The following is a 16,830-nucleotide window of genomic DNA, read 5'->3' on the forward strand; positions in this document are numbered from 1 at the left end:
CTTGATATACGAATGGTGCGAGTATACTGTCTGCATGTCGTGATCGAGCTTAAATATGTTAAACATTACTTCCTTATATAATTCCCATAACCCTCGGCTGATCAGATGGTGGCTGAGGGTGAAGATCCCCCCCAGTTTAACGAAGCCAGAGGTTTGCAGGTTGTGTTAGAAGAACTTGTCCTGCTGCATTGTGTATCCATATGCAGTGTCTTTAATATTCACCCTGCGTTCGCACCATTTGCTGTATTTCCACGGAGAAGATATATTCGTCCGAGTTACTGTATTTTTCTCAATATGTATAAAGTTTATTATCTGTTCTTTCACCGCAGAATGGAAAAAGAAACTCATATTCCCATTCTGAAACCTCTCTCCAAATCATCTCTCCAAAATCATTACACCGAGACCACTCACCTCATTAAGACGTCAACAATCTTCCAATCTCTCCTCCGAAACAATTCCCCAATGCTCTCCTCAGAACCCATTCCTCAAACTATTATCTAATCTCCCCCCCACCACCACCATCCGCAGCGCCGGAACTCTTCATCTCTGTTTGGAAACTGCTCCCCAAATCACCTCTCCACCTGTTTATGAACAGAAAACATCTCCAAAACCTGTTTCTAAATCACTACTTCCAGTTTACATCATCTTATTCCTGTCTCATGTCCCCCTGAACCCACAAAACTCTTTTATGTGTAACCCTTCCAATGCCAGAGAGCATAAGGCGTACTCTTCTACCAAACAAAAAACGCCATGTTGGAATGGAAAGACGGTGCCATGTCATGTTATTTTGGTTCTGATTATTGAAGATTTGCAATTGATGCATTACATGCTACTTGTCCTGTCCACCCATTGTACAGCGCTACGGAATTTGATGGCGCTATATAAAACAATAAATAATAATAATTGATAAAAATTACCTAAAATTCTTTGGATGCTATCCTTTAATTATTGCTGCTTGCATCAAATGCCCTCCCTTCTACTGCACCTCGACCTCTCGCTCATTCTACCTTCCCCATTACTAATTCTCCACATCGCTTCTCCAAACGCCTCCCAATGACCACCCACCTAACACCTCAACGCATCCACTCAACATATTATCTGAGGTCTCCCCCGCATCGCACCCACACCATCACTTAGTGCACCTCTTCACACCACATCTCCATTCACTTTCCTAATCAGCTGCTCATTCTCCTCTCCACTTCAGGCTTCTCTCATCATCATCATGGCTCCGCAGTCCACCTCCGGCGACCACCCCAACTTCCAGCATAACTTTTCCAGGCTGCGCCATGGTCCTCCCTACACATTAAGATACATTTCTAATTCAAAGCATTCTATCCGGCCACTTATAATCTTCATATACCGCCCTAAAGTCCGGAGACAACATCTCCTCCTAACTTATAAAGCGCAAGTACATTTCATAGCTCTATTACAATAAGGGGCAGTCAATATTAATATTGCCGATAATATTTAAACACACCGTATTACGATATACCGGTACTGCTAGTACTTATGAGTTTAAGAAAAGTCACTTTCTGGGATTTTGCTGCAATCGTTTTGTCTCTTAATTTATATTTTTAATAAACATTGTAAAGTCCTACTAACTAGCAAATATCTTTTTGAAGGCTGGGGGGAGGAAATGCCGGACGGCCTCCTGAATTTATTTTAAAGCCACGCTGACCTGCTTCATACGGTTCCTTTAACTTCAGTTGGTTAAATTAAGTAAATAAATCTGCGAATTGCAATTTTCCCGGCATGAATAGCATAAGCGAGGCCAGCGGTACGATGAAAACCATCTGCAAGGGTTAAAAAGCCACGTTCTGCCAGGACTGTCAGCAAGCCTTTGGTCATTATTTGAATGGGATCTTTTATTAAAATACAGGTTATGTATTTATTTAGAGTTTAACACTTAAAATGCTGAGAAGTCACTGACATTCTTCCACTTCGAATATCTAATGTCGTAGAGATAGAGCGGCCGAAAAAAGTATTTGGATCACAGGCATCGCAACCATTTCAGTGCGTGCTGGCCGGTCCCTAGGGGCCGGGAGGCTGGAGGGTCCCTTTAATTGGTGCTGTTTACACCGTATGGCTCGGTCCCTGTCCGTGGTACTGAAAGTGATCAGAAATACCACTGTATTGCACTACACCCCTCTTACAAACCTTTCCTCATTTTTAAAAAAGAGTACCGTTAAACTGCATATATTATATATTTTATTTTAAAAAAGTGAAATACTATATTGTAATAACAATGTGTCTGTTTTTATTACAATTGATTTATTTGTTACCATATATGGTAGCAAACGAATTCATAAAATTGATGGGATATTGCGGTCTGGCTCAACACAAGCCTAGGAACTAGTGGGGGATGAAATAATTATCCGCCATTTTTTTTAATTCCAATAATGAGGTATAAATATAAAAGTCTGATTCGGGTGTTGTGCGTGCGCTGAGGGTATTCACTCGGTGGTTGGATCGGTTGCAGACAAATTGACAATAGAAGGTGCCATGGTGATTGCCCTAATCCTACAGATAAATAGATGTGAGCGTTTTCTACACCCAGAGACCATCTAATTCACCCTCGTTCTTCAGATTCAGAATATCCTGCAACAAGCGCACACGGCATGAACAGCGAGCGAATGGATTCCGCTCTGGAAGTAATACCGCGGATTCAGCTGAGCATTAAGTAACATTCATGATAGCAATAACTTTTTACTAAGGTTGGTCGAGCAACCATTACCATGACATCATCGCCTTGGCTCCTTAAGGAACCCAGAGCTTCCTGACCGCTTTCATTCCCTTGCTTGGCCAGCAATCAGTAGTCGGCAACTTCTGCCGCTGCAAACTATGACTCCCATAAGGCTCAGCCAGCTACCTGAGATTATTAGTCTGCAGCAGTTAGAGCTTTTTGAAGCAGTTTGTTCCTAGAGGCAGCTCGTTTTTGTTCATTGAATCCAAGCTCAATCAGCAATGCATCACGGGCCGTGTCAGTACAGGACTAATGTATGATAAGTAACCCCGTTCCCGTGTGATGAGCGGTCATACAGCTGACTGTCACCGATAGGCAACATTCTGCGGTGACAAAAAAACACTGCATTGGTGGCATTAGGGGCATTGTTCTGCAGCATATGTACCGCTACGGACAATGGGGGTCTCAGACCTTGGATTCTGGGTTTTTTTTTCCACCGGTTCACATTTTGGTTCTCTTTACTCATCAGTTATTATTTAAGGGATGAGCGACTATTTCATTGTCTCATTTATCTGTCCAGAAGATGGTTTTGACACAAAGAACAGAGTGTAGATGCAGGAGGAGAGAGTCCTAAGTATCACCCCGGTGCATGGAGGCACTTGCTTTTTTTTAAATTACTTATGAAGTAGAAGGTTTTCTATCAATCTGACTTGGGGGAAGAAATCTTGTAACATTAGTGCTTGAAAGCATAGATCAAAAATGTCAATCAGAAAGAAATCCGGGTACAAATGAAGGAGACAGTAAAGCTTTCTTTAGTGACGCCGTCCTTTTACGGGAAACGTGGTAGATAAACGGAACAGCTTCCCATCAGAAGTGTTAAACGCTAATACAGTGCAGGAATGTAAACATGCGAGGGGTGGGCATGAAGCTATCCTGAACAAAGTTTGAGCCCTGCCAGCGCCTGTCTGTGCCAGTCATACGCCAGCTGGATGGCATGCTGTCAACGCCAAATGGATGGAGCCAAACAACACTGCAGAGTGTTTCACAGAACAAACACTGGGAGGTGGATTGAGCAACTTCATTCTATTTCAATCAAAGAAACTGATATGTAAAAAAAAGTCATTACTGTTCCTTTAAGACAAGAAGAGCCTGAGGGGTTAATGAATGAAACTAAATATGCTAATTTCACATCAGTATAATTCATTCTCAGTTTTCTGTTATTTTGTGCTCTTGCGAAATTAATATTAATCTCCCACTAGCTCGTAATCTCATTCTGGATTAATTTGTTCGCCAAGCAAGAAATTTGATGGCGTCGGGGAAAATGATTTTATTAGGGCCCCCATTTGTTCGTATGAGTATCTTTTTGGGGGGCAACTGGGGAGGTTTAATTTGAGGCGAAAGAGGGGCACATACCACTAACAATGTATTTACCAATGAGGGGGGGGCCTAGACATTTCAGACCAGAACACTTGTCCTTTGAACGACACGGGGGTTTCTTCCTATGCAATGCACTTAAGGGGTTAATAAGTAAAACACATTCCATGCAGCTCTTTTCATTTCGTTGTTCGGCCAGGAACCGCTGACGTCTGCAAATGACATCATTCTTCCAGAACTTGAGTATCCTCGTTTGCTCGATTCCATTATGTGGTTTCCGTGGCCAGAACAGAGGGTTTAAAATTCCAAAGGGACGGAATCGAAACCGCAGAGACCTCGGGGGACCCTGCAGAGCGCTGCGCACGGCCGGGTGTTTAACGAGAACCCACGGAATGCGGGGGGACAGCGACAATCACAAGGGTCTGAGACGAGATACCCGACGGGTGCCATACAGATAACCGACGTGAACCGACAGACAGAGAGACAAAGAGACAGAGAGACATTCTAGCATGCACTCCAGCGCTGCCATTAACTAATTACATTACCGGTACTGCTTTATGACTCAATCCGAGGTATTGGCCGTACTACGGTAAATCCCTTATCTGTCAAATAACACCGTCTTAGCTGTTTCTGCTAATTGTTCTTTTTTTTTTTCCTTCATCCAAGCTGACGCACCAAAGCAGGAAATAATTAGCAGAAAACAATTCCCCCTCTAAATACAAAAAAACAAGCTGGATTTAAAGTGCCAGAAAATGTAGAATATATTAAAAAAAAATGCAAAAACAAAATCTTAAATACACATTCCGCTTTTAAAATATATCGATTACCTAAGAGATCCGACTGAAGAGATTCTAGTTAAGAAATCTGAATAATTTGTGAATATTTCTTTGGATTCTTGATAAACTTGGAATATGTTTTAAGGGTTACTCCTCACAAAATTCATAATTGTCCCAAATAATCACAGTTTTCATAAACGCAGATTTTATAGAAATTAAACTGAGGAAGCAAACTAGACAAATATTTTATCTTTTAGCAATTTTGTAAATTTTTGGCTATATGGTAAAAAAAAAAAACAAACAAACAAATACTATAGTTTTAAAAACACAATTGATGTTTTTTTTAAAAACCGATCCTGTAATAAATCCCAGAATGCATCTTGCTATTTAATTCTAATTGGCTGCTTATTTGGTTGGGCTTTTTTTTTTAATCCTCGTTTCCTTTTTGTAATAGTTCCAGACGTTAAATAATAATTTATTAAAATAATTCTAAAAACTGCTAAACCATCAAAAAAAAAAGCGTAGGCATTTCTACATATTTTATCGGGTATTTTTTTAAGAAAAGGCAAAGCATCGTACCTTCTACTTGCATTCAAGGGGTACCAGTTCTCCATACTCTGGTTACTTGAATCATTCAAATTCTGTTAACAAACATCTATAACAAATAATTTCAATGTTCCAAAAAACAATTATTCTATTAAAATAATGAAATTATGAAATTAAATATATTAAGATTGCTGTTGAGACGGGCGTCTTTTAGAATTACAAATAAATATTGCATCAGATGGTTAAAGAGAATTATAAGTAATTTACAGGTTTCATGACCGTTTAGCTCTTTTTTTTACCATTTCCTATACTGTTTCCTTTTTCCTATTTTTTTTTTTTAATATTTGTGCATATATATTTATTTTTTTACTATTATTATTATTATTTTGGTATTTTATTTATATATGCTGATGCATTGCCATGTATATTGTGGTAAATATATAAACAGCTCCATCTCTAAATTCTCCAGTGGAAAATATTGAACCCAATAACCACTCGCGGGTCATAGAATTCATCCGATTGCCGGATTAGATCAAAATCACTGTCATTTTGGCCACAATAAATTTCTTTCACATCACCATTATTAAATATTCCATGAAATTGGACTTGCAGATGGCACATATTTGGAATCCTCATGCATTTTAACCCCCCCCAACCAATAAACAATTTAACCCTTTAACAAATGGCCGATGGTGCAGGTTTGGAGCCTTATATCCTCCGTCTGCTCGGCGAATATGTCTTTGGGGTTATATAGAAACAAAATATAGGAACACTGCAGGGTGAGATAGTGGCGGAGGTATGATTTTTGTCTGAAATGGGAGATTTATAGATGTTATAAATATATGGATCATAGAAAAGACCAAATCAATTCCAGGAATCGTAGAACAATGTGGTTTCCATTTTCAGGTCTGATCCGTTCCTATAACTCCACTCAAAACAAAGTTGTTTTAATTTTACATCCAATTTTAATCCTCTTTACGTTGCTTCGCTATTTAAATGTCTGCAACTTGCAGGCATTTAGTTGCTAGGCTTGCATGAAACTAATCACCGGGGCTACCAGCGTAGACCTGAATCATTTATTTATTACATGGTATCTTACCGTGCGGGTTTTCCATTAATCATTTTACTTTCTCAAGGTGGATTGACAGCTCTGAATCCCAAAGGGTCTGGCAGCAGGCAGTATTTTGGTCCTGCAAGTTCTTTTAGCTAAATGGACTGGCTTTTTCCCACCTCAGCGCTGATTGTATGTATATTGGAAATGTCAAAGATACTGATGACCCAAGGGGAAATTTTTTTTCATGTATCAAATTCCGCGCTTGCCGTAAATTCCCTTGATGAGCATCCAGCAATATACATTCAATTGAGTGCACTAAGGATCTGATGTGTGAAAGCAACCAAAACCAGTTTTAAATTAATGTAGACTGGTAAACACACACAGGTACATGCTGGTTTGAGGGCCGCTTCTCTGTGTGCCTTAGGACCGGCCCCGAGACCCTTTAAGATATAAACCCTTAAATAACCCACATCGCACTTATATGCAGCTGTTCACTCATTGTCGCTTACCATATGGCTAAAGTCTAGATGGTCTTTAAACCAGGCTTTAAATTCAAGCATGGAATATACAATTCCATAAGTTCCACCACTGGCCATTCTACCCGGCTTGCAGGAACCTATCTCTTATCCGTCGCTGATCTGTTTTTAGGCAGGGTTCTCGGTTCTAGGTCATTCTAAGGCTTGACGGATTGAGTTCTGTGGCATTAGAACAGCTGAAAGGCCGTATTTCTCTAGATCTGGCCAAAAGAACCAGCTCAAGAACGTAGGATTCTGAAATCTAGACATGCATCACAGAGAACAGTCAACCCCTGGAGAAAAAGTATCCAGTTCTGGAGTTTCCTACAAATGGATTTTCAGTTGCTGTCTTTAAATTGATATATTAACAGCAGATTTTGCCTTTTATCCCTCATTTTTAGTACTTAAATGACTCTACTTCACGGTCCATCGTCAGGCTTCAAAACCAAAATCTCATGGCACAGTAACCAGAGAGAGTTGGTGATGCTGTTTGTTTGGTGCCAGCAGCTGGTGGTCCTGAAGAAGGACCCATCTTCAATATAATGTCTACACCAGCCGATCCATAAGACCGGATCTACCTCCACTGACTCCATCAGGCTCTGGATTCTCCAGAAATGTGCCCCTGGCGATTTGATGAATTTGGCCAATAAAGAGAAAAAAAATACCCTCACCTATTTAAAAAAATACAATTCTGCTGCCAAAAGCAGAGCGAGCGTTTTTTTGCCGATACCCTAATTAACCGTTTACTTGGCGACTCTCTAATGCTAATGAAAAAAGCAGGTCTTCATTACGGCTTTGCCGGCTCTGCTTATTAAAGGTATAGTGCTTCATTACTCCGGAGCTAATTGTATTAAGCCTTTTAAAGGTATCTCTTTGATTCATGTGAGCCATTTATCATCCCCCAGGAGGGCGGCAAGAATGAAATCACCTGATCCGCTTCCCGTTTTGCTCTGCAGATGTTTGTCTGACACCTGCGCAGAGTCTTTAAGGGACCCACTGAAATAAAAAAAAAATAATGCGGCAATCTCGGCTCTGCGGCTCCGATCTCGATGTGTTACACAAGTGCTCTTTTTTTTTGTTGTTCAGGTTTTAATAAAAAGAAGTGGAGACAGGTAACCCGTGGCACGTCGGCTGCTGTGGACTTAGCCATGAACTTTTTTCTATGTACTAACATCTTAGTGGACAGGCCCCCTGAAAACGCATTAATCAATGGATAATAATCATAATAAATGTTTATATATATATATATAGATATTTCTATTTTTTTTATTCATTTTTGATGCCAAGATAACTATTGTATAGTTTAAATAACTAAAAAGAAAAAAGAGTGCATCTTAGTGTTGCAATATAAATTGTTTTAATAGTTAAGCCATTTTGTTTTGAGAGCAGATAAAAAAAAAAAAAAACAACAGTAGTAATGGATTAGAAAAACATATTTTTGCTTATTTTTTATATCTTATTTTATGGCATGATAACCCCCCCAGCACATATCGTTTCCCACTATGTATATTATTTTGTTTGTTTGTCCAGTATGTAGCTTTTAAGTCTCTGTAAGGATGCTATATGATGTAAAAAAAATATATATATATTTTTTAAAACTCTAAAAAAATTATAATTAGAAATAATAATTTTTAATGATAAATAAGGCAATGTATAGGGAGTTTTGTGTTCTAAGTGGAAAGCTTCACTTTTAAAGTAATGGTTTGCAAACCCCCCTAGTACTCAAGGGGTTAAACTTTATTTAATTTATACCCACAGGTTTTTTTATATGCGCAATTGATTTTTTTTTTGTGTGTGTGCGTGACAAATCTAATTTATCAGTAGATATCTCAACAAATTTAATATACAAGGTACAACATGTTACAGCGATATTAACAGCTGACTGTTAATAGACACATCGCGGGCTTCTTGATTAGAATATAGAGCGGCTCTAGAATCATCTGAATTCTGTCCAGAAGGGCCCACATTAACGGCAATTTTACCGGCGTATCATAAGGAAAAAAATGTAGTTGCCGGATTAAATTTGAGCAGTTTGGGGAAAATGGCGCATCTGTCTTTTCTTAATGTATTAAATTCTGTGTGTGGAATTTGACATCCCTTATTTTCTCTTTGATTTTTTTTCCCCCTCTGATAATAACTTCCATGGTTAACGAACTGAATCAATTGAAAGAAACCCAATTAATGAGCGAGGTTGCAAAATGCAAGCAGGACATTTCTATGTAACGGCCATGCATCAGTGTACAGCAATCACCACGGTCCAGCGACGGCAACTGGCCATTTTACTCGGCGATTGGCTTGATACTGTGTAGCCAGTTGCCTGGGGCCACGCCAGGCCACATCAATTTGTCACGTTTTCTGCAATTTATTATTATGATCTTTTTCTTCTTTTTCAGGGAAACCAAGAAACTTCCGCCCCTCCAGAAGCTATGGCACAACCCTACCCTGCCACACAGTACCCTCCACCACCACAAAATGGACTTCCAGCAGAATATGGCACCCCTCACCCACTCCCCACAGCGGACTATCCATGCCAGACCACGGTAGCAGAGCACGCACTGACCCTGTACACGGCGGGACGCAGTCACGAACAGCAGGGTACTGAAGTCAGCACACAGTCCGTTACTGGGACACAGACGCTCACGGTAAGAAAGAACCCAGCGCACGGACAAAGCTTCCGGCAAAGTTGGTTGAGACCTCAGGTGAGGGCTCCCACCTTCTGGCCTGGGGGGGGCAAAGTAAATCCAAGTATCCCACATGCAGACTGGCACATATATGTACACACACTTACACAAACTTATGTGCTCACCCTCACACATACACATGCTTACACTTACTTACACTAGCATACAATTACTCATACACACTCATGGAAACACGCAGTCTCTCACACTACATTCATGCACACACACACATATACTTTCATGCTAACACACAAACACTTACACATACACATCCATGCTAACACACAAACACTTACACGTCCATGCTAACACACACTTTTAATACATTCTCCTTATAACAGACATACAGTCATACCTAATTCCTTACCCTCTCAGTTACTCGCTTGCTCCCTCTCTCACCACTCACCGGCAGCTTTCTCTCTGGCTATTCACTCACTGAGCAAGCAGCCTCACTTTTACCACCAGATCACGTAACCTAGCGTTATGTGACCCAACTGCGTTCCTGCCTTCTTGTGCCGGTCCAAAAATTGTTGCCAACCCACCCCTGAAGACCCCTAGGCACAGACCTTCTAGACTGATTGAGATAGGCATGTCTATAAAATAATACATATGATTTTTGGTGGTATATAGTAAAGATATAAACATTTTTCAAAAACAAACTTTACATAAAATGTCCATTTGTATTTGTTTATTTTATTGTTTAACGCTATTCAGACTGATATGTTCTGTCCTAACATGTACCAAAGGTGTAGCCCAGAACACTTTGAGCACATTTAGGACTGCATTGGATTTCTAATGTCAACCCACTTCCAGTCACCATTGCTTTAGCGGGCTGCGCATGATCCTCTAGCTGTAGAGAAATGGTTCTTCAAATTTAGTTTGACAGCTATTATTTTATAGTTAAGTAAAAAGAATGAAACATGATAAATCAGAAATATTTAGGTGTGAGAATTAGGATTGGGGTGAAGTTCTTCTTTAATATCGTTAGTTCTGTGTGATGTTGGTGCTCGGGTACAGTAGACTTTGAGGCTTTGTTGGATTCGAGCAGTTGTTGCCCCCTGCTTCTCAGCCAAGAAGTTATGATGTGGTCGATAAGAACCGGTGGGTAAAGTTGTCCATTATAACCCAGTCTTGTGTTGTAGGACAGGTTACCAAACCTCTAGTGGAAATTATAGGAATTCTGTTTTACCAACATTTATAGCGCTACCCAGCTGTAGACGCTCTAATTACCAACCCAAGTCTGACACAGACCAAATTCATCCTGATGACCTCTTCAGAAGAAGCACTTTTACAAATATCCCCTGAGGGACTTAACTCAAACGACCTGGTAACATGTTCTTTAAGCCGGAAATATAGGGGATAAATGGAACCTCAGTTTAAGTGACCTCTCCACTTCCTATTCACCACGATACGGCGATAAGCTTATTGTGGGCGACATTGCGTTTATTAACCCCTTAGCCAATTTCAGTAGACTATGTGTTGATAACCAGATTCAAGAAGGAGTCTTAATGAAATAAAGCCCCCGTTAATGCGTATGCATGAAAGCTCAGAGTGTTTGGGCTGAGCGCGGATAGCATGCGCCGTGCCCAGCAGTTAACAGATTGTATCGGCGCTGCATTCCGGCTCCCCGTTCCCTGCTTATTGACTTGTTGGCCTGAGTCTGGTATAACAATCCTAATAGTGATTCTTAGTGAAGCTCAACTGTGGAGTTTAATATTTCTTCCCACCGTACGTCTTTCTGAGCCCGAGGTGCGAGAGAATAATCTTTCTCTCTGTTGCACTCGGCTACGCAGCCCGCAATGTGGATGGGAAAAAAAAACAACAACTTGAACAGAATAAGGGACTTTTGTATCGATCGACCGCCATACTGTATTTGGAGGGTTTCGCGTACCTTCGTCAGGGGTATTTTGCTGATGTTTCAGTTATTTTTCTATACTTTTCCAGCATAAAACCCTCCGTTTTAAAATATGCAAATGCGACATATACGATATAACAATAGATTAGTCATATCGGATGCGGAATTAACCTCTTCTTTTCTGAACAGGTGGGGTAAGAAAAATGGTGTATGCTGTTTTTGTTCTGCAGTGTGTTTCAGAGCATTAGGCACCATAGCTTTCTGGGTGTAAAATAGTCGTATTTAAAGAAATAAGGAAGGGATTTGGGTTCCGCCACTAAGCAGGCTCATACGGGTATGGATGCAGCGCTGTGACTTCCAACGTCTGCTCCGGGGGGGGATCTCGAGTGCAGGAGTTACCCCAACACCAGTACCGGCAGTGCTTTAATCCTGCAGACAGAGAGATGATCGCAGTCAGCTCAATACTGGGAGGTTTCCTTATCTGTCTCCGCTTGCAGGCAAGCCTATCTTTTCTAATCGCTTGTAATCGACCTGCTTGGCTGCTCTCCAAACAGATAGCTTCAATTATGTGTTTGTACTGCAGCTCAGAGGGGAAAAGTGCTGAGACCAGCACTGCATAGTCATTTCACAGTAATAAAGGCAGAGAGTGTCAGAGCGATGTGCCAAGTGCGCGGAGCGGCAGCGGACGCCCCCGACTCCTGCACATGCCCCACCGCCTCCTGCACATGCCCCACCGCCTCCTGCACATGCCCCACCGCCTCCTGCACATGCCCCACCGCCTGGCCAGGCACTGCAGTAACAAGGGTGGGACGGGGGGGGGGTCACACATGGCCTGAGATACAGACACATCGATCAGCGAGCCCTGTTTTGCTCAGACATAAGGAGTGCGGGACACGGCAGATGGATCATTCACTTCAGAATATGAACCCCAGCTACACGTAGTCTTCGGCTCTTTATTTACATCTGCGTTTCAGTTCCCATTTCACTCATAATTCAGAGGGAGAATAGGAATCGGCTTGTGAGATGAAGCCTTTCAAGCCATCGATTTTACTATTATGCATTATGAAGGGCTGACAGTGCAGGGTTTCTCCTGGAAGACGGGCCGAACCTGGCCCTGAATAATGCATAGTTAAATGGGTTTCTTGAGCTCCGCCATATGGTTAAACTCACCCAACTCTGCCCAATCCTTTCCCATGTGCAGGATTGGAAATGCCTAGGTGGCTCAGGCACTTTAAGGCCAGTGGCCGACAAGTGGCGTAAGTACGCAATGTAATACCTGACCTACCTCTAAAGCCACACTATCAGTAAGTATGCGGCTGTACCGGCCACCGCTCCACCAGACATCTGGGCCTGTTGCCCAATCCAGGCCGCCATCCTATTTTTCTGTCTACTAGCCCAGCTTCTTGAAACAGTTCCACTCCCTCCCAGATCTCGTGTGGGGTAAGCAGCGGAGACCTCTAGGGGGCAGTATGCCTGGGAAGTTCCCAGGTGTGAAGGTAATCTGCTTTGTATAGTAGGACCCCCGGCGCATGCAGTGAAGTGATATCACAGTGATTTACTAATGTGCAGCTAGATCTACCACTCATGGTAATATAATAGCGCATTATGAGGTATACTATCTGACAGTGATATAATAACGCTCATCGCCATAAAGGAACACATGCAGTGATCCAATATCGGAGTGATTGAGAGGAACTAATTTTTTAATGGAAAAGTGATTTGTTTCACTTTCCATTATTAGACAGTTCAATAAAAGAAAATCTTTTATATTATTCAAAGCCGGCTACCTCTGATGTCATGGACTCAATGAAAGGCCCCAGCGAGTCAGGAAAAGATGCCGCGTATGCATGCAAATTCATTACCTCCGACCGTTGGGCTCGGCAATTAAATCCAGCAGCTTGTAAGAAATGTAAAACAGGACAATACAACAAGTGTGAGTTGGTGTAACAGAAGCACTGGATCAAGCTCCGGACATTTTTTATTTTTTTATTATTATAAATTATTATTTTTACTATATTTTTATTAGACTGGTGCATTCGGATTTCTACGAATTGCAAAATTATAGAATTTTTGTAAATTCGACCATTCTTATGAAGCTCTGAAAACGAAGCCAGACCCCCCCACGACAAAAACAAAGCAAAAAGCTCAGAATTCTCATCCGAAATGTGTGGGTCCACATTCACATACGCTATCACACTCTCATTCACTCTCTCTCACACTCTTTAAATGTTTCCCTTATTGGCCATCTATTTTGGGGTTGTGGTGTTTGGGTATCAGGAGGACCTCACAGAATAAAATTGTTATTCCCAGCCACCGACGCCTATGGCGGTTTGGTATTGTTAATGCACCGATGAAATTAAAATTGATTAAAGCTGATTAAAATAATGTGTATTTTTTTTTAGAAATCCTATGTGAATAGCATGTTAGCAGCTACCTGAACTTCCTGTTCTGAGGATCTGTATGATTATTCCTCCCCACTAAGTGACTCCTCTAGCTCTGCCGTTCAGTCTGCTGTAATGTCGCGTTATTAAGTGAGTTTAGTGATGCTAAAAACAGTACAAATTTTACGGCTAGCACACCCGTTGTGAGAATCAATACTATTGACCATAACATAGAGATATGATATTGATTAGATATGTGATCTGGTAGCATGCATTCTGTGGGTCAACCAGTAAATATCCTGAATGAGATGCAGAGTATTGTAAGAAATGCCCCATGCTGGCTAGGAAAGGGTTATAGATTGCCAGCGGCGTGGATACACTGGCACATTTTGCGTCATTTTAAAGGGGTTGTAGCTGGTTGTTGCTCTGATAAATGATGACGCTTGCTTTTTAAATTAATAGCATTCTTAGGTTTTTGCTGTTTACAATATTCTAACGACGCAAGAGGAGGCGTGAGTGGGCCGTGGTGATAAATGGCGCCACAGGTCTGTGATCTTTGTGTGGGTAGGGGGGTAGAGTTACCATCTTCAGGCTTAATAGACAACAAAAGCCATTGGTGGTTCTCTTGTGTATCGATCACTTTCAGGATCTGACGTGGAACGCGGTGTCAGTTCTGGAGAAAGTATCAGCGTGAGGGCATCGATACATTATAAAGAACCAGAGAAGGGGGGCAGAACGGTGCTTGGACTGACATCAAGAGAGATGGAGGAGTCACAAAGTGGCTGCCAAAAGAATTATGCTTGTATTTATATGTTGGATATATTATATATACATCTTGGATCTCCAAAGTGACCGAGTGACACTGGCTCTTTCCCCTATATAAGAATTCCTTATGTTTAGTTTGGAATACGTGGCGTTTAATACTCTGAAGTGGGTTTACATGGTAAAACTCGTATGTTCCGGCATCCGCAGTTCCGTTTGGCCGATGACACTTATCACAACCAATTGTGGATTTAATTCTCAAGCTCCCTTAGGCACTGGACTCCGCATTAACCCTTAATCTTCCAGAAAAAGCAACATTCTCGTAGAGCCCTAGTATCGTGACTCTACTATAAGGATGTAATTGACCGATAATAACCGTGGATGCTAGATATTGCCTGATAATGGGAAACCTTGGCCACGTAGCAATGCTGTCCTAACTGGACCCGTTACTCCTAATGTTACAATCGGCTCCGTAACCCTCACATGCATCTGTGAGCTGCTAGCCCTGCTGTCGGAACAAACACCGATACCACCTCTTTAAACTATACAACCAACTAGTATCGATTTACTAAAACCACCAACCAACCATCATTCCGTTATTTAGCCGGCTAACCAAATAACCGAACGCTATGGATTTCCGGCGAGGTTGCAGCCATCTGGCAAGCCAAGGGTCAACTCAGTTTCATTCCACTAGATTTACCGAACAATATTATAAATACTTTATAAGTGCACGTACGTAATTTGTTAAAATTGCATTTTTTTAATCAATTACCATTGTGCCGCGGTATTTGTAGAGAAACCCTGAAGCCTTGTGAATGTACTCTTTCTTTATTAGAAATACCGTTTTCCAAGGATGAGACTCCTGTTCGGCCTACGGAGCAAGCTAGCCGTTTATTTAATAGGACCTGGGGGTGATTAATTACGAGGGGGGAGGTAATGTTATTTCTAAGGAGCTTAACGCTTCTCGGCACAGAGAACCCGTCGGACTCCGGGTGCGTTCCGGGTAACAGCAGGTTACGGAAGTGTTGTGGCGGGTGATACTTTGTTAATGCCCCCTTCTGTTGGTCTTGTCGTTCACAGACAGACGAGGTATCGCAGACAGACAGCAGCCAGCAGCTACAGAGTCCAGAGAGCACAGAGAAGCAACAGCCCAAGAGATTACACGTGTCCAACATCCCTTTCCGCTTTCGAGACCCTGACCTGCGGCAGATGTTTGGAGTAAGTATGAACCGGCACTAATAAAGTCGGCATGGTCAACACTTTCCTTAAACCCCCACCGCTGGATGCCTGATGGGGGAATCCTTCAAAATCGACCCTTTCTAACCCTAAAAATTATCCATACACATATATATGAGTCTAGAACTGGTACAGAAAGGATCTTTTCCCACGGGAGGATTTCGCCCAGGTCCCAAACCCCGCTCCCCCTCCCACCCACAGAGCCAAAGAAAAATTAATTGTTTAGCTCGAATCAAATGGGGAGTTTATTGTAATTATGAATGGCTGTCCGGAGAGACTGATCAGTGAACGGTTTCAGTTTATTCTCCAAGGGGCTGTTAAGATTTACAGAGCTAATAATCTTCAGCGCGGTGCTTCGCCCTCCCTCCCCACTCTGCCGCTTTCCCTTTCTCTCCGTCACTTTTATTCCTAGACTTCTCTTTCTGTGCATTTTTCTTTCATTATTGCATTTTTCTGTTATTTAACCTTTTATAGGGATTTTAAGTATTTTTTAAATGCCATGGCACTGGACAGTACTGTCCTATCTATTGGCCGCTTTATTAGGATATGTATTACAGGGACTCATGGCCAACTAACTTTTATGCTTGTGGATGGCATAAAAACCTCGGAGAGAAACAGTTCGACAGCGCTGGCATTATCTGTAGAATTAAGTCTAATTATCCTATATTCTGATGGTCCTCGCTTTGATAAACATAAATCCCACCGCCTACCCACATTTACAAGACATTAATCATTGATAGATGAAGCGATGCAAGCATTAATAATAATTCACTAGGTTGCAACACAATAGTTGAGATATTCCCCTATAGCCAATGCTGATTGATGCGTATATAGTGTTTTCTGGTCGTTCTTGATGCTGTGGTCCAGCACCTATACCCTCTTCTATGATTCCACTTTCTGTTACATATTGTTTCTCTTTGAGTGGATACAGTAGATCTCTATGGAAGTAGTAGATCCAACTAGGTAG

At 41.5% G+C, this 16,830-nt stretch overlaps 1 protein-coding gene across 2 annotated transcripts in view; it reads left to right on the plus strand.

Annotated features, from left to right (window-relative positions):
* RBFOX3 (RNA binding fox-1 homolog 3) overlaps window positions 1-16,830 on the plus strand; it is a 58,176-nt gene that overhangs the window by 23,763 nt on the left and 17,583 nt on the right. For both annotated transcript variants that reach the window (XM_053452858.1, XM_053452857.1), the window contains exons 2-3: window positions 9,342-9,590; window positions 15,708-15,845. In XM_053452858.1, the coding sequence (XP_053308833.1) occupies window positions 9,342-9,590; window positions 15,708-15,845 (387 nt within the window). The remainder of the gene's footprint in view (window positions 1-9,341; window positions 9,591-15,707; window positions 15,846-16,830) is intronic.

Source organism: Spea bombifrons, chromosome 13, assembly GCF_027358695.1.
Source record: "Spea bombifrons isolate aSpeBom1 chromosome 13, aSpeBom1.2.pri, whole genome shotgun sequence".
In the NCBI taxonomy this organism is placed as follows: domain Eukaryota; kingdom Metazoa; phylum Chordata; class Amphibia; order Anura; family Pelobatidae; genus Spea; species Spea bombifrons.